Genomic DNA, 22,340 nt, shown 5'->3' with positions numbered 1-22,340 from the left:
ACCCTGGGGAAAGGCTGTATTTCCTGATGTGATGATGGGTGTTGAAGGAGCCGGGACCAGCAGCTCCAAAGACTTCTCAGACGTGTACGTTGGATGGAGCTCCCATCTGGCTCAGCAAGGAACGCCTGTTGTTGTGATGGCTGGCAGGAGGTTCTTGGCCTTGAAGTTTTCAGCTGCCCCTGTGGGGCTTCCTACTCAGTGGGCTCCTTGGGCCACACCTCTGCCCGGCTGAGTTCTTCCATGGGGTGCCTTGTGCCCACCCTCTGCGAGCCTGGCTTTGGGGCGAGGTGTTCATAGGACTCCCTTTCAGCCCCATCGCTAATCCGTCATGGGAAATTGTGTGAAAGTTGTGTTACTGCTTCTAAGGGAATCTAGGATGTAATTGGTCCTGGTTTTTGAAGCTAGAATTAATGTCACACTCCCTGCTGGGATTTGGTTTCCAGTGATGTAGCTGGAGCCCCATGAAGGGTGAGTGGTCCTCCGTGTCTTTGTGTCTCTGTGGGGGAGGGGGGTCCCAGGTCACCATGGACACACAAGGGGTCCTGTTCCTGGAAGGAGTGTCTGGGCTTCGGGTACTCCAGGCATGGCCCCAGGCATGTGAGTGGTGGGCAACGCTGTCTCGAGGTCCAGCCTAGTACCTAGGGATGGGGACCTGATGGGAGACGAGGCCAGGCTGCCTCCCCCAGAGTCAGTGGCGGGCTTGGGAGGTGACCTGCTCCTGGGCAGGGCTCGAGTCTGAGGGTCCAGCTGCGACCTCTCCTGAGACACCTGCAGCCTTGTGCACTTGGCCACTCAGGCAGCCTGTGTGGGGAGCACACTTGGCCGTGAGGGCTCTTGCCAGGCCCTGGCTCCCTGGCCTCCTGACCTGCAGGCCGGCGCGGTGTGCTGTGGGGTGGACGGGGTGTGAGGAGCTCTGCTTGCCTGGCTGACGGCTCCTCCTCGAATGGGTGAAAACTCCTCTCATGTCTCTGTCGTCCTGTGCACCGTGTCTGCCGGCAGGTGTGCTCAGAGCTCAGGGACGGGGGGAGGGGGGGGGGTTCGTAGCGGCTCCCTTTCCTCCTCAGGGCTGTTGGCTCCCTGTGGAGTCGGGCCCTGGGCGCATTCCTGACACCAGCCCCCTCCCCCGCCCCCCAGGTATGGTCCTCGTGCGGAGCGAGAATGGGCAGCTGCTCATGATCCCTCAGCAGGCCCTGGCTCAGATGCAGGCCCAGGCGCACGCCCAGGCACAGCCGCAGACCACCATGGCGCCGCGCCCGGCCACCCCCACAAGTGCCCCTCCCGTGCAGATCTCCACCGTGCAGGTGAGCACGTGCCCAGCCTGCGGGAGTTGTTGGGGGTGGGACGGCTAGGCTGCCCTGGAACTCGGGTCTCCAACCTGCACCCCTCTGCTGCCCACCCTCCTGTGACAGCCCCCCTTCTGCGCCTCCGTTTCTTCCTCTGCAAAGTGCAGATCCTGCCGCCCTGTAGGGCCATGACGGATGGTTAGGACACTTGAGCGCGGGACCCAGTGAGCCCTGAGCCTCATTAGCTGTTGTGACCAGGCGGGTGCAGAGGAGCTTTGCAGAACTATGTTAACAGCCCCCCCACCACACACAGATGTGTGAGCCTTGGGTGCTACTCCCCCCACCCCCAGGCTGTGGGCACCCCACCCCCCCCTCCCAGCCCCGAGGCTGTGCCCCCTCCTCCCCCAGGCTGTGACAGGAGGACAGGTTCAGTGCCTCGGACTCGCCCCTCCCTCAGGTTCTGCCTCCTGGTGCCTTTCTGCCCCCTCTGAGCTGGTTGACTGGTCAGAGACTGACATGGAGACTAGAGGGGTCCTGACAGCTCTGTTGTCCTGTGACTTCAGCCGCATCCCCTGGAGTTGGTGTCCCTGCGCTGTAGACAGAGGGGCCCCTCCCTGAGCATCTGAAACAGCCCTGAGCAGCTCGCAGGGTCTGTGGAGGTCCGTTCCGTCAGATGTTTGTAAGATGTTCACTTTGACTGTTGTGTGATTACAGGAAATCAAAGTGTTGATTTCCCAGATACACGCATCCCTCGAAGACCACGTGGGAGGCTCTGCTAAGGAGTGTGTTACAGTTATATGGTGACAATCAGGGGGCCTTGCTGACTCTGGCACCTACCCTGGGGGCCCAGGGTGCTCTCTGTGCTGAAGGAAGGACCATGTGGTGTGCCGCCTCTCACTTCCCTCCTTTTAGGCGACAACTCCTTGTTTTTCAGGCACCCGGGACCCCCATTATTGCACGGCAGGTGACCCCAACGACCATAATCAAGCAGGTGTCTCAGGCCCAGACGACGGTACAGCCCAGCACCGCACTGCAGCGCTCGCCCGGGGTTCAGGTGAGCTGGGGGCTGGGTGGTGCCCACGATGCTGGGGTCAGGGGTCGGGCCTCACGAGTTTGGGTGCTGGATGCCAGGGTTCGGGATTTGGGGCAGGAGATGCTTTGGAATAAAGTGCCTTTTCTCTGCCTACCAGTGCAGGGGAGGCCAGGCTTCTCTAAAACTACAGAGTTTAGCACCAGCCGCACTTTCAGAAGCCTCCCACTGTGCCGGAAGCGCAATTAAAAAACGTCCCCTACTGACACTTGATGGTGCGGTGTCCCTGAAGCAGAAACAGTCTACAGAGTGCCTGTGTGCGGCACCGAGGAGGGTGTGTCCTCGCTGGGTCCGTTAGTGTGTAGCTCTCACAGTGCCCTCCCTGGTGGGTGCCGGCAGCGCGGTGTGGGGGCTTCTGGCCCTGATCCAGCTTGGCCTCCTCACTCGCCTCCGTCTCCCTGCTTGCCCTGGCCTTGTCCTCATCTGTCTCTTGGTGCCCGCAGCCGTGACACTGCTTTCAGAGCAGCTGGAGGAGCAGTTGGTCCCAAGTAGACGAGCTCGGTGGTCTCTTCCCGCTACAGGAGCTGCACGGCAGTGGCGCTTCCTGGGGTTGGGAGTCGTCTGACCAAGTTCAGCCTGGTTGGAGTGTCTTGAGCTTCAGTTGTAGAGAGAAGAGCCTTTTCTGAGAAGGTAGTGAAGTTCATAGTGAGCTTTTGCACCAGGCTTATCAGAACAGGTTCTGTCTGCCATCTCAGTATTAATCCAGGTGGAAGGTGTTTTTATGGGGCTAGTGGGAGCACGTGTGAGGGGAGCATTTTGATGGAAATGAAAACCTCCAAGAACTGGATGTGCCCTGGCTGTTTCTGATTGTCCAGAAGCAGCTCTACTATGCCTACTGGTTGGTTCTTTCCCTTTTCTTTCTGAAGTTTTTTATTTGCTACTTTCTTGTTACAAAAGTAATAAGCGCTTCATGTTACAAGTGAAAGAAAACATCAATGATAAAGAAAGCCCACCATCTCTTCTGACTGACGTTTCTCCTGGGAAACCAGCGTTTACAGCCTGAGGTTGCAGACAGCTGTCTGCCCAGGGCCCCCCTGTCCCTTTGCCCCCCATGAGCAGCGCTATCGGAGCACCTCCTGGAGCAGGCAGGCACCGGGACCTGCTTTGCTGAGAGCAGCCGCATGTGAGTCATGCTCAGGGTTATACTGCCCCCTACCTTCCAAAGTCATAAGAAAGTTTGAGAAATTGGAGAAGTCTAGATTTTTACATTGGAAGAGTGCTACTTTACGATAGAGAAGCAGTGAACATTTGCACGATTGCTCACATGGGATTAGAACTCGCGAGAGTTTGACGAGCCCAGTTGTTTGGTGTCTAGTTGTTCGTTTGTTTAAATGTATTTGTTGAGCAAAGTCACCCCTCCCTCTCAGCACCAACTCCATGGAGCCCCTGCCTGGTCAAAAACCATTTCCAGAGCGTTTCTGGATGTGACTCGCTTTGGGAGAGCAGAGAAGGGTGTTTTGGCAGCAGGGGGAGCCCGGGGTCCCAGTGGGTCCCAGTGCTGCCCTGTGGGGGCCTGCCTGTGTAACGTACTGGCTTTCTTACCACCAGCCTCCCTGCACGAGCCAGAGGATGAGCTTTTCAGTTTGTTTCTCTGTTTTCATATTTTTTCCTTTTAACTTCTGAAATGTGATCTGGGTTGTTGTGAAAGGCCACTTGTCCTGGCCTCCCTGGGACACTCCGGATTGGCTCCCAACGGCCAGATTCCTTCTGGCCGCGGCTTTGCTTCTGTCAGTTTTTGCTGCAGGTGCAAAGGCCTGCTTCTTTGGTGCTCAGGATGGCAGCTCTCGGGGACACGGTCAGCCATGGGGCTGAAACGGTCCCTCGAGGTCGCAGGTCCTATGGGGCCTGCCCGTTGCAGGGAGTCTCATGAAGGCCATCTGTTTACCTCATGCTTTGGATTCTCGTAGCCTCAACTTGTTTTGGGTGGCACTGCTCAGACAACCTCACTTGGGACAGCGACAGCTGTTCAGACGGCGACACCTCAGCGGACGGTCCCAGGGGCCACCACCACCTCGACAGCTGCCACGGTGAGAGCCGCCTCGCGGGAGCCACGGGGCTGTGTGTTGGGGTCATGCTGCCCCAGCGTGCACGTGGGGAGCCCTTGGAGTCTCCATGGCCCCGTACGTGACGGGGTCTGAGGGCAGTGGCCTCTGCAGGGCCGCAGGGAGGGTCCAGCATCCTGCATCAGGCTTTCGGGCTGTGGGAATGTCTGTGATGAAGCCCAGACCAGCTGCATTCAGGGACGATGGGGCCTGCACAGCAGTTGTAGCCTGCCAGAGCAGTGGCGTTGTCCTCTTCAAGTTTATTTCCAGCAATTTTCCTACATGCGGATGAATGTTTAAACCAGTGGGATTGTGCTCTGTTTGTGATTTAAAACTTTTTCATGCTTCTTTGCTGAGTGTTTTTCAGCATCTTTTTTAGTAACTGTGTCATGATTCTGTTCCTTTTATTGTGCACTTAGGTATTGGTTTTTCTTTATGATGAGAAACATCACAGTGAATGTCTTGTAGATTGTCTTTTTGCATTTATCAGTTACATTTCTGAAAGAGTTGCTGGGCTGAGTGAGCTGTGAATTTGATCTGTGCCTTGGGAGCACATGTTTTGGCTTATACTCCCATCATCAGGCGATGAGAGTAACTGCATTTTCCTGAAAGACATTTTAGAGAAGAAATATACATTTCTTGTATGATACACAGCATCTTAGTTAGACCAAAGGCTATGATAACAGTCTGCTTTGTAAGAGTTTTTCACTTATACCTTCTTAATTTCTATCCAGGAAACTATGGAAAACGTGAAGAAATGTAAAAATTTTTTATCTACATTAATAAAACTGGCTTCGTCTGGTAAACAGTCTACAGAGACGGCCGCTAACGTGAAAGAACTGGTACAGAATCTGCTGGTAAGAGCCCGCACGCCAGCCCCTGCCTTAGAGCGCAGTACTTGGCTATGCCAGTCCGCATGCCGGCCCCTGCCTTAGAGCGCAGTACTTGGCTACCGGGGGCGGCGGCCGCAGTCTACCGGGGTGGGGGCGGCAACCGCAGTCTGGGCCCCTCTCCCCTTGCCCTGACACTCTCACCCCTGGCTTCTCGGAGCCTCGCAGCTGGACAGCTCTCCGAGCATCTCCTTTTCCACGTCAGTCGCTTGACATGCTGGCCACACAGGACTGATGTGAATTCACCAAAGAGATGGTGGATGTTTTAAGGGCTTTCCCTCTCACTCCTCCACGTCTTCCACGGAGGATTTTGAGTGACATGGAAGCAGAAGGCAGAGTGACGAGCCCTTGCGGGCCAGCTGAAGGCTTCGTAGGCCCTCAGTTCTTACCTACCTGGCTTTCTGTCTACTGTGCCGTGTTGCTGCCCACAGCCCCTCTCCAGTCTCATAGGTATCAAGCCCTGATTCCTGGACATAACCTGGGAACCTGGGGATCCTCGCAGCCCCCAGGCTTCTGGAAGCTGAGTCCAGTGTCACCTGCAGGGCTTGGTTGGTTGTGAGGTTCACTTCTGGCTGCTGCCTCTGTGTCGCTGTTAACCTGGGGTCCCCTCCTTCCCGTTCTTTCCTTGCTCTCGCTTTCTTTGTCCAGGAAGCCTGGTGGTTTAGCACACAGGCTGATGGCCATTTCTGTCGTGCTGCTGCTGGGTTTGTCAGCGCTGACCCTCCGCTTGCAGCCTCCCTTTCATGCCACGGGCTCTAGCTGGAGGGGAGCCGCCCCTGTGCTGGACATGTGGGTCTGGGGCTGGAAAGGAGTGAAGTTGTGCTCTCACAGCAGAAATGATCACTTCATATGCACCTTAAATATTTTTAGGAAACTAAGAGATTGAAAAACAGTCTCACCTCCTGAGAGGAACAAGAACTCCCAGCTTTTTGTTTGTTTCAGTTACAGTTTACCTTCTAATGAACATTTGTAGTAAAATACATGCTGTTCTTTCTTCCCACGGCCTCTTGTCTGCAGCCCCTCCTGGGACTGGAAGCACAGGCTCATCTCACCATCTCACTTCCCAGAAGAGCCCAGCGCTATCCCCCTGTGTTGTGCCCTTCTCAGGGTTCTGGGACCCCCGTCCTGCCCTCTTTGCAGCCCTGACTGCTCTCTCCTTGACTTGGGCCTAGTCAGCCCCGGGCTTGGAGGCTGGTGGGAGGTGATACCGCGTGAGAGGGTGCAGGTAGGCACCTTGTCTCATAGGACTCCTGGGTGTGGGCAGAACCAGCTGGGTTGGTGCTCACGCCTCCAGGGCACCTGTGTTGCCCCGTTCCTGCCCACCTCTGGTTCTCCCGGGTTCATGCCCGCTTGCTGTGGCCCCTCTCATCTGGGCATGCGCTTCTCTCTCTGGCGCCCCAGCTGCTCTGGGGTCTCAGTGTAGCTGTGGTTTCTCCAGGGAAGGGTGTCTGTCCCTGGCCTGCCTTACCTTCTGACTTGGTCTCAAGGGTACTTTTAGGCTTGTCTGTCTCCTGGCAGAATGCCTGATGTGCGGTGGTAGTAAGAAAGTTGAGGAAAGGCACAGTGAGCCCACAGCCTGGAGGGAGGAATAACTGTTTGTAAAACTCAAGACCTGGAGAAATACTGAATAAAGATACATGTGTGCAGACTTGTATTCACAGAGGAATTTTAATGTGAATTTTGTCTTTAAGGATGGAAAAATTGAAGCAGAAGATTTCACTAGTAGGTTATACCGAGAACTTAATTCTTCACCTCAACCTTACCTTGTGCCTTTCCTGAAGGTAATCCGAAGCCCGCTGCGCACGCCCAGTGTTGGCTGGGGGTGGGGCGGGCTCCTCTGGGGAGGGGTGGACTTGCACGGTTGTCACCGGTGCATTTGCAGCTTTCAAGCCCCTGATACAGACTGTTAAGTTTTCTCTTTGGAGGCTTTTCTGTAAGTTTCGAGACCCCCACTGCTGTGACCACAATGTTGTGTTGCATCTGAGGATCCAGAAGGGCCCTGTCCCCTTAGAGGGCGGCCCGTGTGCCCAAGGCTGAAGGGGCCATACTGCTGGGAGGCAGGTGTCACTCAGACGCCTCTGCTGCCCTAATGCACTTTACCCGGCTGTCAGAAATGCCGTTTCTGGTTGGTGTTTAAACGTTTCCAGCCAGTTCTCACTGAGGGTGACCCTGCCCAGCGGCAGTGACAGTGTGGGGTGCTGACACTTGGGTCCCTTGAAGCCCCACACCGACGCTGGGGCGTATTCTCAGGGTCGTGTGTTTTTGGGTCAGAGGAAGGGGTAGTGCTGCCAGCCGACCCCATGTCTGTCTTTCCGCCCAGAGGAGCTTGCCCGCTTTGAGACAGCTGACCCCCGACTCCGCGGCCTTCATCCAGCAGAGCCAGCAGCAGCCACCGGCCTCACAGGCCACCACCGCGCTCACCGCCGTGGTGCTCAGTGGCTCGGTCCAGCGCACGGCCGGGAAGACGGCGGCCACCGTGACCAGCGCCCTCCAGCCCCCTGTCATCAGCCTCACGCAGCCCACACAGGTGGGCGTCAGCAAGCAGGGGCAGCCCACACCGCTGGTATGAAGGCTGAGCCTTGCCCTGCTCCCCACCCGCCCACCTGCCTGCGGCCCAGAGAAACTGGCAGGGGGAGTCTGGGGTGTTAAGTCCTGAGTAGTGAACTGTCAGGTTGAGATGAGGGCCCTGCAGGTTCGTAGTTTATTTCTCAGTAAAGCAAAGTAAGCCTGTCGGCTTCTACCCTCAGGCACGTCCGTTATCTGTACGCCGGTTCAGTGTGTCCCTGGGTTAAGTGGACACAGCGTGTGTGTGTGCATCTCAGCCAGGCGTTGTCTTCAATCAGCAGCCACGGCCCAAACACACAGAACCAACGCAAGTGCTGAGCGTTGGGCACGTCAGTTTTCATGGCTTAGGACCCAGCTCTGCAGCCATGGTTTGGGGCCTTGACCTTCCCAGGTGTGCAGCTGCTGATGGTGGATTGGCACTGATCCGGGTGGTGTGGTGTGGTTCCGATCCAGGTTCTGGTTGTGCAGCTGTGGAGAAGGCGTCTCTGCTGGAAAGAGTGAGGTTTGAACCTGCTCCAGCAGGCAGGTGGAGTTCGCCAAGCATAGAAAGGCAGTTGCTGTTCTTTTTTCCCCCCCTCCAATTTCAAAGGGGTTTTGTTCCTAAGTTGCGTGTGTGTGCTCAGTCGTGTCCAACTCATGACCCCATGGACTGTAGCCCTCCAGGCTCTGTCGATGGGGATTTCTGGGCAAGAATACTGGAGTGGGTTGCCATTTACTCCTCTAGGGGATCTTCCTGACCTAGGCATTGAACCTGTGTCTCCTGGACTGAAGACAGATTCTTTACCGCTGAGTCACCTGGGAAGGTCCTTTGTTCCTGCTGCTGTTTATCAGTTGCTCAGTGGTATCCAACGCTTTGCCACTCCATGTACTGCTGCATGCCAGGCTTCTCTGTCCTTCAGCATCTCCCAGAGCTTGCTCAAATTCATGTCCGTCGAGTCAGTGATGCCATTCAACCATCTTGTCCTCTGTTGTCCCCTTCTTCTGCCTTCAATCTTTCCCAGCATCAGGGTCTTTTCCAGCGAGTCGTCTCTTCACATCAGGTGGCCATAGTATTGGAGCTTCAGCTTCAGCATCAGTCCTTCCAATGAATATTCAGGATTGATTTCCTTTAGGATCGACTGGTTTGATTTCCTTGCAGTCCAGGGAACTTGCAAGAGTCTTCTCCAACACCACAGTTCAAAAGTATCAATTCTTCGGTGCTCAGTCTTCTTTATGGTCCAACTCTCACATCCGTACATGACTCCTGGAAAAACTAGCTTTGACTATATAGACCTTTGTTGGCAAAGTGTGATGTCTTTGTTTTTTAATACATTGTCTAGGTTTGTTATAGCTTTTTTTCCTGAGGAGCAAGCGTTGTTTCATTTCATGGCTGTAATCATTGTCTGCGGTGATTTTGGAGCCCAAGAAAAGAAAATATGGCACTTTCCCCCCATCTATTGGCCACGAAGTGATGGGACCAGATGCCATGATCTTAGATTTTTTGAATGTTCCTATAGACAGTTAAAAAATTTAATAAAACAATGCAGGTCTTTGTGTTACTTTCGTAGGTTGTAGAATGTGTATTTTATGATAACACCCAAGTGATACTCAGGTGGGTCATCAAAGTCATGAGGGGAGTGCTGGTCTCTCACCTGCCCAAGTTGAAATCTGTGTTTATTTCTGCCTTCATTGGTGGTGACAAAGATGGGCTCCACAGAGATGGAGAAGTGTCTGCTGGCCACGGCTGGGGCCGGTGTGCCTTGAGCCAATGTGCCAGTGTGAGGGCAGGGCTCCCTGTGCCCCTCCTCAAGGGTAGGGCTCTGCCTTGGTCCTGCTTCATTGCAGCAGAAGGACGAGACGCAGAGTCAGGCCCCGCGATCATCACCTGCTGTCCCTGAAGCCTGTGGGGACAGGAAACCCTGAGGCTTTTCCCTGAGCTTGTGCCAGAACGTGGCCTGAACCTCCGGGGGCCATCGTGCATCTGTTCTTCCGGACGGCGTGAATTTCCACAGGATTTATTGCAGAGATAACGTGGTCCAGGGCACCCCCCCAGCCCCCTCCTCGAGTGCCTGAGCACAGGGCAAGCCCCCAGGTGACTGTTGTAAAACTCAGAAGTTAGGTTTTGAGCCTCTGGCCTGAGGCTGTGGTGGGTCTGAGGTGGCCCTGGCACCCATGCTGGCTTCTGGGGAGAAGCCGCTTGTTCTGCTGGTTCAGGAGCTCTCTGGACCCTGTCCCCTGGGTGCTGACCTCAGGGCCCCATGTGCGGCTCTGCTCCAGGAGCTCGAGGTGGTGTGGAGGCACTAGACCTGGAGCAGCATCCAACCTGCCCTGTCCTTTGGGATGGCTGGGACCCTGGGCCGGGGACAGGTGCCGGCAGCCCCTTTTGGGGTGTGGGTGTGTGTTCACGCGCCCCGCGGGCTCTCCCCAGGTGATCCAGCCGCCGCCCAAGCCCGGAGCACTGATCCGGCCGCCACAGGTGACACTGACGCAGACGCCCATGGTCGCGCTCCGGCAGCCCCACAACCGCATTGTGCTCACCACGCCCCAGCAGATCCAGCTGAACCAGCTGCAGCCAGGTGAGCGCCTGACCCTGTCCGCGTGGTCCTCGTCACTGTGGGACTCACAGCTCAAGCTTGGCTACTTCACTGTGCCCTTCAGTCCCCATCCTGGCAGCATGGTTTTTAGAGGACTGGATTCCTTACCATCAGTCATTCTTACACCTCAGAAAGTTTGATGAAATGCAGGAAAATACGTACTTGAGAGAGGCTGCCTGCACTTTTACTCTAGTTTAGAGTTAGTAACGTGGTGTTTCTTACTGTTTAGGAATCTTCCTCGTGGCGGGTTGGGGGTAACGGCCTCCCTCGGCCCACCCAGCCCTGGCACAAGTCTGTGCAGGGGGTACACCCTTGTCTCTTGCTCTGCAGTCCCTGTGGTGAAACCTGCTGTGTTACCTGGAACCAAAGCTCTTTCTACTGTCTCCGCACAAGCTGCTGTTGCACAGAAAAATAAACTCAAGGAGCCTGGGGGAGGCTCATTTCGGTAAGGAGTGTGCACAAGAGGCGCCAGAGGGAAGGCCACATGGGTGCTGGCCTGTGCCTAGGAGGGAGCGCTCCGTGGCACCTTTTGACTCTGCGTCCCCTCCACACTCAGCTCTGATCTCCATGCGTGTGTTTTCCCACTAAGCAACTCGGGGAGGTTTGCTGCAGACACAGGGTGGAAAGGCAAGCCAGCTGACTCTGTGCAAGCTGGCAGGAGGTTTGTTTCTGATATATGACGGCTCAGCCTTCTGAGTGCATCATGGTCCTCATAGAGGACGCATCCCATGTCCTTCCATCAGTTTCAGAGCCTTTAGAGGTTCTGTGCTCTGGTCTTTTGACGGGCAGCTGGTCTGAGTGTTGCCCTAGGAATGGCTGCGGTATCTCCTCTGGTTTCAGTCCAGAGGTAGTGAAGTGTGCACATGTTGGGGGCCTGTTGGTCCTTCCCTTCACAGATGCTCCGGCCCAAAAACGGTTTAGGGAGCAGGCCTGGTGTTGGCAGCACTGGGAGCCTTCGGGGCCCACATCAGAGCTGGGCTCCAGGCAGGGCGAGGAGGTGGGGGTCGGGCAGGGGGGGAAGGATGCCCACGAGGGTGAGGGAGGTTGTGGAGGTGGGAGACACGTCCACCGGCGGGTCGGAGAGGAAAGAAACGAGGGCTCCCAGAGGCCACGCTTCCTTCTGCAGGTGAGGGAACCAGATATGCAGAGCAAGTCAAGCAGATGGGCCTGGTGGGGTTGGGTCCCGGCTGAACACTCAAGTGACAGCTCCGGGAAAGCCATGGCTGGGGCTGCCTGCCTGCCCTGGGGGCCTGGGACCAGTGACACACAGTGGCAGCAGCGCGCCCAGCGCCCAGGTCTTGTTGTCTGGAACCGATTCTTCCACAGTGACCAGGCGCTTCATGAGGCTGCAGGTTCCAGGCGGGGGTCAGGAGGATGCAGGATAAGTTAGTGCCTTTCCAGTGGTTAGAAAGCAGTGCTCGAGGGTCAGAGTTCGCGGTTTTACCCCTCATTGAGTTAGAGTTGCCGCCTCTTGTTTCCTGAAGGGATGACGATGACATCAATGACGTAGCGTCCATGGCTGGAGTGAACCTGTCAGAAGAAAGCGCGAGGATATTGGCCACAAACTCCGAGTTGGTGGGCACCCTGACAAGGTCCTGCAAAGACGAGACCTTCCTACTCCCGGCACCTCTGCAGAGAAGGATATTAGAAATAGGTACAGCCCTGGGATGTCGGGCCCTCCGTGTGGGCTTGGCGTGGACCACAGCTGCATGCTCAGTGTGGAGCTGTCCTGGGCTTGGGGGACACACCTTGTTCCTGGTCACCTGTTTTGCCAGGGCTGTGCTTTCCCTGGGGTTGACAGTGGTGGTCTCAGGGAAGCAGGTGTAGACCCCCTCCCCTGCGGGCCTGCCTGGGGTGCCCTCGGGTTGCACAAAGCCATAACCAGTGAATAAGAGGAAGACAGTGAAGGGAAGAACAGAGCTCCAGTGATGGTAAAGTGCTGCCTGTCCCCAGGAAAGAAACACGGCATCACGGAGTTGCACCCAGACGTGGTGAGTTATGTGTCACATGCCACGCAGCAGAGGCTGCAGAACTTGGTGGAGAAGATATCGGAGACGGCCCAGCAGAAGAACTTCTCTTACAAGGTAACTGCCGTTTCCCTGGGGGACACTCCCTGTTGTCCCTCCCCAGGGGAGGGTGCAGAGGTAGGCAGCCAAGTGTCCAGCCTGTTTCGAGTTTTCCCAGAACTGGATTTGGGGAAGAAGCTACTGCTTTCAGCCCCATGGCGCCCTTGGGTGCCGTCTGCCTGGCTGGGGAGGAGGATCCCGAGGGGACCTGGCCTCTGGGTTAAGAGCTGATCTGCTGGTCCAGACAGGGGCCTCTTCAGCTCTGCAGTGGGTGGAGTCTTGCTACCCATTCTCCCCACTCCCCTGGAGTCCTTGCACTTGAGGCCCCAGCTGTCCCTGCAGACCCGAGGAGGTCCCGCCCTCCTGTGACTTGGAGCAGCACTCCGTTTTGTTCTGTGGAGGGCCACTTTCAGGGCACCGTGGAGCAGCCAGGTGCTTGCTGAGCACTTGCTTACCAGGCACTGCCTTCAGAGCAGCATTTGGAATAAAAGCATGTAGCCGTTTGCTTTAAAAAAAAGTTTTTTTATGTTGCTATAAAACTTTTAGCTGTTACTTAAAAAAAATCAGGTGATGTTCAGTCCTGGATTTCGGCACCCAAAAAAAAAAAAAAAATCAAGTGATGCCAAAGTGTGTAAAATGAAAACTTCCCTGTGAGCCCCAAGGAGACTCACCTGTGACGGCATGTGAGCATCCAGAGCACTTATCAGATGTGGAGCTGGGAGGTGGAGGGGGGACGTTGGAGTCTGCGCACCAGCCTGGGGATTGGGCCGAGGGAGGCTGGAAGCGGTACGCCGACTGTCTGGCTGGGCTCCCAGGTTTATCACAAACAGTGTTTTCACTTTTTTGTAGGATGATGACAGATACGAACAGGCAAGTGATGTCCGGGCTCAGCTCAAATTTTTTGAACAGCTTGATCAAATTGAAAAGCAGAGAAAAGATGAACAGGAAAGAGAGATCTTAATGCGGGCAGCAAAGGCAAGTGCTTGCGGGTCACTCAGCTTTCCCATCTCCATCCTGAGTGCTCACACACAGTCTCTGGGTGTCTGGGAGCCAGAGTGCTCACACACAAGCTTGGGGTGTCCGGGAGCCGGAGCGCTCACACACACGCTCGGGGTGTGCAGGAGCCGGAGTGCTCACACACACGCTCGGGGTGTCCGGGAGCCGGAGTGGTCACACACACGCTCAGGGTGTCTGGGAGCCGGAGCGCTCACACACACGTTCGGGGTGTCCGGGAGCTGGAGCAGTCACACGCGCGCTCGGGGTGTCTGGGAGCCGGAGTGCTCACACACACGTTCGGGGTGTCCAGTAGCCCGAGCGCTCACACACACGCTCGGGGTGTCTGGGAGCCGGAGCGCTCACATGCACGCTCAGGGTGTCCGGGAGCTGGAGCGGTCACACGCACGCTCGGGGTGTCTGGGAGCAGGAGTGCTCACACACACATTCGGGGTGTCCAGGAGCTGGAGCGCTCACACACACGTTTGGGGTGTCTGGGAGCCCGAGCGCTCATACACATGCTTGGGGTGTCCAGGAGCCCGAGCAGTATTTGGGGGTGACCTCATGACACGGTGCATGGGGCAGGGAGCATTTGAACAGCAGCAGTCACTCACTGTGGGTAGGTCCCTAGCTGAGTGGAGCCCTGTGGGCTGCCCGCACCCACATCCTCGTGTCATATCACATCAGATTCTGCAGTTGGCAGACCTGCCAGAGGCCACACCATGGTTCTTCTGTCCAAGTGGTATTGATTTTCTCAAAAATGTTTTGTTTTTTGTGATGATAAATTTTCATCTTTTGGCTAGAAGCATTTAAAAAATTTGACATTTTCTGTTGTAAGACTTAGATTTTGTTATGTCATGAATAAGATAGCATGTTTGTTGGATGAGAAATGTTTAGGTCATAACTTATTTTTCTTTTTTACCTGTTTGAAAAAATAGTCTCGATCCAGACAAGAAGATCCAGAACAGTTAAGGTTGAAACAGAAGGCAAAGGAGGTAAGCTTTTCTAGTCCAAGAACCTGCACGGCACAGCGGAAAGTGTGTGTGTATTCAGCCTGAGCGCTGATGGGTGAGAGAGGGGCTGAGCAAGTGAAGGCATGCCTGCAGTGGCCCTCCATGTAGCGACTAACACCTCTCCAGGTGTTTGCCTGTGCAAACCGTTTGTGTCCTGCTTTTACATTTCATGGTAATTTCTCATTTGGGGCATCTGATCTCTATACTCTCAAAATTTGCTCATGTTTTCTGAGCTTTAAAAAATTTTTTTTATTATTGCTTTACTACTTTTATGATTGAAAAATATACTTCCTGTTTAAAAAAAAAGTCAAACTAAAAGTTTAATTTAGAAAAATTTGGAAAACCCTTTGGTGTCTGTGTATTACTTTTGTAGTAAGAAAAAAAAGGTGCGTGAAATGATGGTCTCTGTTTGCTTTTCAAAACAAAGATGCAGCAACAAGAACTGGCACAGATGAGGCAGCGAGATGCCAACCTCACAGCACTAGCCGCCATCGGGCCCCGGAAAAAGAGGAAAGTGGACTCCCCGGGACCGGGATCGGGACCAGAGGTACCGCTCGGATGCAGGGACAGGGGCTGGAGGGCCTCGGGCGTCAGCCTCCCGCTCACCCTCCAGGGAGTTGGGCTTTCGCACCATTTACATGTTGTCTCACCGCCCTCAGAATACGTTTTACATTTGATGCTTTATATCAAATCAACCTATTTGTGGATGTCACTTGAGCCATCCCTTTGCAGGAGGAGGTTTGATCTCTGTAGCTTATACAGTGAGGTTTAGGCTGACTTTGGAGGCCGTGCGGGGCAGTCAGTCAGCAGAGTGACCTTCCTTGAGGTGACTGTCCTCATTGAGTGTGGACGTGAGGTGAGCCCAGATCCCAGCACGAAGGAAAGCTGTGGCCTGGTTCTGCTTGTCCACGTTCTGTTAGTTCCCTGTTTTGCTTGCTCTTGTATCTTTATATGTAATTACAAACCCTCCTTTAAAGTATCGTGATTTTTTTCTTTAAACTGCCGGTTGTGAATCTCAGAAAGAAAGAGAACATTGTCTTTTATATTTACGTGCTGATTTGCCATTTCTGATGTTTTGTGCTCCTTCCCCGAGTTCCACATTTCCATCGGCCAGTATTTCTCTTTGGCTCGAAGGACAGCATTTAGTGTTGCTGGTAGCGCAGTCTGCGTGGTGATGGGATCTTTCAGCTTTTGTTTACTTGAAAGTGGTTAAATTTCCTCCTTAAAATTTTGAATGGAATTTTCCCTGAATAGTCACAGTTTTTTTCTTTCAGCTCTGTTTTTTTAAAGTTAATTTCTGTCACCTTCTTGAATAGGCCAAGCAAATCCAGATACGTGTAACTAAATTTAACAGAATGACAAATGAACAGGGATAAGCGATTCTGAGAATTTTAGCTCCCTTTACATTTTCCCTATCTCCTGAGGCCCAGTTTAGTGCTGGTGTCTCTCTCTTTTCTGAGGGAGCTCCTATTCTCATTTAGCCATGTTGTCTTGCTCCAGCTCACAAAGAAGATGGGAGGTGTCCCAGTGTGCTCTGCAGAATTACAGAGCTCTTACTCTTTCTTAGACCTGAACACAGCCATGAACGTGTGACCGTCTGCATCCTGAAGGAAGTTGTTACGTAGTATTCAGGGTTCCACTGTGATTTCGATCCTTGATTCCTGTTGGTCATGAGTTTCAAGATGACTGTCTTGCTTCTTAGAAGTTTGTCATCTTTGTTTGTTTAGACTTGGTTCTCTTGACCTCTGCTGGGGCTTCTCTGAGTTTCTTGGGTCGGTAGGTCACTGTTTCTCCTCAAATTTGCAGCACTTTGGCCTTTACTTCCTCAAACCTTTCTCTGTTTCAGTCTTTTCCTGTGGGGTTTCCCAGGTATACCTCTGTTAGTTTTCTTGATATTGCCCTGTGGGTCTCTGAGTCTGTACCTGTTTTTCTGTAATCACTTTCTTCTCTGTTTGGGACTGGATAATCTCTACTGATCTATCTTCAGATTCTCTGTCATCTTGCCTGTCCAGTGAAGTTTTCCTTTGTTGACAAATTTGCAGCTCTGGGATTTCTGCGTAGGTCTTTTTTTTTTTTTAAATCATTGCTAATTATTTGCTGAGATTTCCCTGTCTGCTTCTTATTGAAGCCAGATTTCCCCATCATTCTTGGAACCTCTTTGTAAAAGCTGCTCTGATGGTTTGTCAAATCCAACATCTGGGTCATCTTGACTCAATCTCTGTTGACTGCTCTTCCCTGCAAGTGTGGTAACAGCTTCCTGTCTCTCTGCATGTCTAGTCATTGTCACTTGTATGCTGGACGTTGTGAACGATATATCATCATCCTCTGAAGAGTGTCGATGCTTGTTTAAGTTCAGCAACCGGCTGCTCATCTTGAACATGTGTGTTTTGTGTCTTGCTTTGGCGTTCAGTAGGGTCTGTGGGAATCCTACCCAGCGGGGTTCAGTCAGCACATTTGCCTTCCTTGTGAGGTCAGGGTGGGTCTTGCATGGGGTGTGATCCTTACTCCTAGGAAAGGCCTTGGGCTCTTGGCTGGACATAGGGAGTGAGGATGTAGGGTGGGCTGTACTCCGGCAAGGACTGTCACGCGCGTGTGGGTTATGTCACACGGCTGTTTCATGGTAGTCTTAGTTCCATAAGTAACTTGATGGTTAATACTGACTAGTCTGTGTGGATATCTGTTTAGTCATTTGGTTTTCCAAATCTTATTCTCTGTTGGATTCTTCTGGGATGTTTCCTGGGGGCTGAGTTCCCCAGATTTGTGCACGTTGACGACAGTTTTGATAGCTATAAAATCCTTGGCTCACATTTTCTTTGCTTGAGACTCTTCCTTGAGTAAGTAGTTACATTAGATGTTTTCTCCTGGTGTAAAAGGTTTGCTGTCCGTCTGATGACTGTCTGATTTTATTTCTCTTGTGTTTCATATGTTCTTTCTGCCCAAAGTTGCCCACAGAATTCTTTTCCCTTAAAGCCAAGCATTTTACCTGGAATCAGCTGTTTTTAGGTTGTTGTTCTTGGGGAGAGGTTGTGTTCGTTCAACATGCAGTTTGAATGTTTTTGTATTCAGGAACATTTTCTTGAATGCTTTTTTTTTGTTTTTGTTTTCCTCTTCAGAGATTCCTGTTATTCATATGTTGTATCTTTCATATCTACCGTCAGTATTTGCCTATTCTCTTAGATCCTTTTCATCTCTCTTTTAAAAAGTTTGGTGCTTTTTATCATCCTCACTGTCTTCTTTCTTCCTTATTTGTTTTATTTGCTCCTGTGCTCTTTTTTAGTGTAGTCTTCATTTCTCAACTGAAATTCTCTTTTGTTTCTAGTTTTTCCTTGACTTTGTCAGCTCATTTTCCAAGTTTTGCTAATCCTGATTTACCTTGTTCTTCATGCATTTTATCATTTTCTCAGTGTCTCTGTTTGGAAATAGACATGATAGTTTTGATTTCTTCTTGATTGTGTCTCTGGTGTTTTCCATTATCTCTCTGGGTGGTGTTCTGCTCCTTATTCTCATTTTTCCTTAGGGCAGCTTGTCTGAGGTCCAGCCTTTTCGTGGTTCACTTTTGTGTGAACCGTGCGGTCTTAAACCTTCAGGAGGAGGCAGTTTGAAGATGTGCTGGCTTCACTGAGCTCCTCTTCCGTTGTTTCCACGTGGTGACACGTGTGCTGTCCGTGATTCTTGGCTCTGCCCCTCTCGACTCTTAGCTGGACCTTTTTGTCTCCTCTGTCCTGTCCTGCTCAGCTTCAGAGGAGTACGCTCCTCACAGAGTCCCCTCCATGTGGGCCCCTGGCTGGTCACAGGCAGAGCTCCTGGTGGCAAGGCCACAGTCAGAGTACCAGCCCGGTCTAGTGGCCGCTCTCAGGTGAACCTGCCCTTCTTCTTGGTGAAGACCCTGAGGGTTTGAGACTTCAAAGGTGCCCAGCAGCTTTCTGCGCATAGTTTTGAGGTAGTCTCCAGGCTTGTGGCTGCTTGCAGCTCGTCTCCACTGGTTTTGTTCTATGTGTTGCCTGCTGGCGTTTGGTTTTGCTTCCTAGCTGCTCTGGGTTTTCTTTGGCCTTTGGGAAGATTAAGAGCCTCTGATGCCGCTGGCACCATCTTTCCAGAAAGTATTGATTAACATTTTTCAACATATTTCTTTTAATTTATAATAGTTTCAAATCTTTAGAAAAGTTGAAAGAGCAGTGTGAGAATCTTCATATCCAGATCCTCGGTTCTGAACACTTAGCACCTCTATTTCATCACCTCTTCTCTACACATGCAGTGTGCCTGTGCACTTGTGTGTTATACATGATGTGTACAAAATCTTTTCCCGATGGATATCCATCACCCCTAAAATGCTGATGATGCTGGACACGCTCTTACGTTACCACTGCACCCCCCTCCCCCCGCAATCAGGACATCACACCCCCATGGCCCAGGCTCCCAGACTTGCTTGCGCTTCACCACCTGTCCAGGGTGTGTGCAGTGTCCAGCTGGCACGTGCTGTGAGCCTGTGCCTGATGCCTGCATTCTTGACAGTGTTAGAGAGGACAGGCTTCTTGTTCTGTCGGACGATCCTCAATGTCATTAGGCCGACAGTATGGACTTCTGGCTGCTGGTGACCTTAGCCTTGATTCCCTGACTGAGTGCTTGGTTAAGAAAGCCGCCTTCCCCACTGTGTAGTTGTCTAGTCCCTTGGTGTTTATTAGTGTTGTGTGAGGAGGGGTCCAGGGTCATGTACTGCTCTGTCCCTGTCACCCCTCCCCTGGCCTCAGCACCCACGCATGGCTCCCGCTGCGTCAGGACCTCCAGGGTAGGGGCCAGGCTGTGGCGCTGTGTCCATCATGCCCCCACATTTACTGGTTGCCTTCTGCTGTGAAGAAGAGCCTCCCTCCCACCCTCCTCCATCCATCCATCCACTCATCACCGTGTGTGGACACATGGATCCTGCTGTGTTCAGGGGGTGTAATCAATGCTCTCGTTGTTTCTAGATTGATCAGTGGAAGCTTCTTCGAGCTGGTTCTATATCCTTTTGAAATGTTGCCCTCAACCTGTAAGCATGAGAGGTGTCCAGGTGCCTCCCCTGCCCTCCCCCACGTGGCACCTGGGAGCTTCCCTGCAGTGGAGGGTGATATTTGGAGACCAGTGTCTGAGCACTGTGCGTGCTGGTCGCCAGGGGGTCCCTGCCCCAGGCCCCTGAGGCCCCAGCAGTCAGAGTCTGGAACGTGTGTTTGTGCACAGTTGTGTGCGTGTATGTGCCTCTCTGTGTCTAGAATGACCCTACACATTCCAGTGGATCCTGAAATTCTAGTCTAGGACCTCAGGGCTTCTTCCAGTCTCCTCCCCTTCCTTCCTTAGGAGTCCCTTCACAGGCAGTGAGACATCAAGTTCCCATTTGTCTCAGAATATTTGGTTCTTTTTTGTTTTTTCTCAGTGTAACCAATCCTACAACCACTCTGGCCACTGGGGTCCCTGTGCTGGGAGGGGAGGGCCTAGGGGAAGGGCATGTTGATCAAGTTCTGTCTTAGGCATTGAAATATCTACGAAGTAGAGACTAGCGGGGAGGGTGTGGGTGTGGGGAGGAGAGTGGAGTTGAGGGGGATAGAGCACCTCGAGGAGACAGTGGAGACACGTCACTGAAGGCCCAGGGGGCATGGTTTCATGTATTGTGGGTGTGCCTGATTTTGGACTTTTGGAAAAGTGAGTTTTGTGTGTGATAACAAACACAAAATCTGGAACTTAAAAAAGTCTTTCAAGTGCTTTTCTTCATCAGAGATAAGGCTTAATTTTTTTCTTTTTTTAGTTTAGGATTATATCCTTAAGGGTATGTCTTAAGAACTTTTATTATGAGCCAATTTTAGACTTGCAGAAAAGTTACATAAAGAGTACAGTTTCCGTGTACCCCTTACTCAACTTCCTGATGTGGAGTAGTGGTGTGATAACTGTGAACTCAAGACATTACTGGATTTTGTCTTTCAGAATTAATTTAAAATAAGTAAACTTCATACTTTAGAATAGTTTTCGGTTCACAGTCAAATTGCAGGTGCAGTACAGTTTTCCCTGAGCCTCTGCCCTCCGCCCTTGGGCACAGCCTCTCCCATCATCCACACCCCCGCCAGATGGTGCATTTGTTGCAGCTGACCAACCTGCATTGACACCCATCACCGCTCAGAGCCCACAGTTCATATCAGGCTCACTCTTGTGTTGTACATTCTGTGCTTTTGGACAAATGTATATAATAATGCATCCACCTGCATAGCGTCACACACAGGGCATTTTCACTGCCCTAAAAATCCTCTGCGCTCTGCCTGTTCATCCCTCCCTCCCCCCACTCCCTGGAAACCCATGATCTTTTTACTGATTCCATAGTTCTGTCTTTCCCTGTGTCATAGAGTTGAAACTGGACAGAATGTTACCTTTTCTTACTCGCATCTTTCACATAGCGGAATGTATGTAAGGTTCCTCCATGTCTTTTCATGGCTGGATATCACACTTCGTTTTGGTGCTATTTCATTGCCTAGGTGCACCACATTTTACTTAAACATCACCTGCCGAAGGACATCTTGGTTGCTTCTGAGTTTTGGCAGTTATGAATACAGCTGCTGTAAACATCTGTGTACAGGTTTCTGTATGGATGTGAGTTTTGAACTTATTCAGGTGAATACCAAGGGACACAGTTTTGTGTGGTGAGAGTATGTTTACTTTTGCTATAAGCCGCCCTACTGTCTTCCCAAGTGACTGTACCGTTCCACGTCCCCACCAGCGCTGAACGAGCGTTCCTGCTGCTGCACACCGCACCAGCACTCGTCCCGGCAGTCTTCTGGGTTTGGGCCTTTCTCACAGTTACGTGGTAGCGTCTTTGCTTTAATTTGCGTTTCCCTAATGACATACGATGTGGAGCATCTCTTCATGTGCTTGTTTGCTATCTACATATCTTCTTGGTGAGGTGCCTTTTAAGATCCTTGATCCATTTTTAAGATGGGGTTGTTTGTTTTCTTGTTATTGAGGTTTTAGAGTTCTTTGTATAGTTTGGATTTTTTATTTTTTAAGTCCAATGTGGCTTTTGCACATTTCCCCTGTATTTGATGGTTCCTGCTCTCCACTGATGCTGCAGGGCCCGGTCCTGGCGTTCGGTCTCTGTAGCCCTCCGTGCTTCCTTGTCTTTCCTGACTTGACACTCTGAAGAGTGTTTATCAGTTATTTGGTAGACGGTCTCTCGTTCTGGGTGCGTTGTCAGTTTCTTCTCAGTGAAATCCAGGTGATATAACGTGGCTGGAGTGTTGCCCCAGCCGTGCTGTGTCCTCGACGCGTCATCTTAGGAGGTGGTGACACCCTGGAGTCCCACTGCGTGTTGTGGTTCAGGTGGGCTTGCAGGTGTCCCTGCTGGAAAATCCGTTTCCTCTCTTAATGAGAGTCTTGTGGGGAATTCTGGGGCTGTGCTCCCCCGACCACTGTTCCTCCCAGCTGGTGTCACTGCTGCCTGCTCGGGGCCTCGGGCTCTCCTTTGGCTTTTGTTGGGGGAATCTGCTAGCTCCACCTCTTCCATTCCTTACCTGCCTCTGTCACGGGGGGGGTTGCAGTGGGGTCTCCTGTCCTGGCCCTGCTCAGTTACCACAGGCCCCTTGTGCTTGGCTTCTCTATCCTCTCACTTAACCCGCAGCCTCTGGAAGGTTCCTCACCTTCCCGCACCACAGACGTGCCAGGCTCACCTCACGTCTTCCTGCTCTAACTGTGGGGTTGGCCGTGTCTCCCTGGAGCCGTGGTTCCTTTTGCTGGGACACGTGTCGGACCATGTGTTGCCATGCTGTTGAGTTTTGCAGACCTGCTGGGCAGCAGGGGTACTCAGTGTTTG

General features: G+C 52.5%; 1 protein-coding gene across 1 annotated transcript in view; it reads left to right on the top strand.

The window, feature by feature from the left end:
• TAF4 (TATA-box binding protein associated factor 4) overlaps positions 1–22,340 on the top strand; it is a 64,947-nt gene that overhangs the window by 35,563 nt on the left and 7,044 nt on the right. The window contains exons 2-14 of the mRNA XM_006072304.4: positions 1,135–1,301; positions 2,218–2,337; positions 4,281–4,400; positions 5,150–5,272; positions 6,997–7,086; positions 7,626–7,868; positions 10,278–10,425; positions 10,774–10,888; positions 11,928–12,097; positions 12,397–12,527; positions 13,359–13,484; positions 14,441–14,497; positions 14,943–15,062. Of these exons, the coding sequence (XP_006072366.4) occupies positions 1,135–1,301; positions 2,218–2,337; positions 4,281–4,400; positions 5,150–5,272; positions 6,997–7,086; positions 7,626–7,868; positions 10,278–10,425; positions 10,774–10,888; positions 11,928–12,097; positions 12,397–12,527; positions 13,359–13,484; positions 14,441–14,497; positions 14,943–15,062 (1,730 nt within the window). The remainder of the gene's footprint in view (positions 1–1,134; positions 1,302–2,217; positions 2,338–4,280; positions 4,401–5,149; positions 5,273–6,996; positions 7,087–7,625; positions 7,869–10,277; positions 10,426–10,773; positions 10,889–11,927; positions 12,098–12,396; positions 12,528–13,358; positions 13,485–14,440; positions 14,498–14,942; positions 15,063–22,340) is intronic.

This window comes from Bubalus bubalis, chromosome 14 (genome assembly GCF_019923935.1).
Source record: "Bubalus bubalis isolate 160015118507 breed Murrah chromosome 14, NDDB_SH_1, whole genome shotgun sequence".
NCBI classification, from domain to species: Eukaryota; Metazoa; Chordata; class Mammalia; order Artiodactyla; family Bovidae; genus Bubalus; species Bubalus bubalis.
The sequence above is the reverse complement of the archived record's forward strand: the minus strand, read 5'-3'. Positions and strand labels throughout refer to the sequence as shown.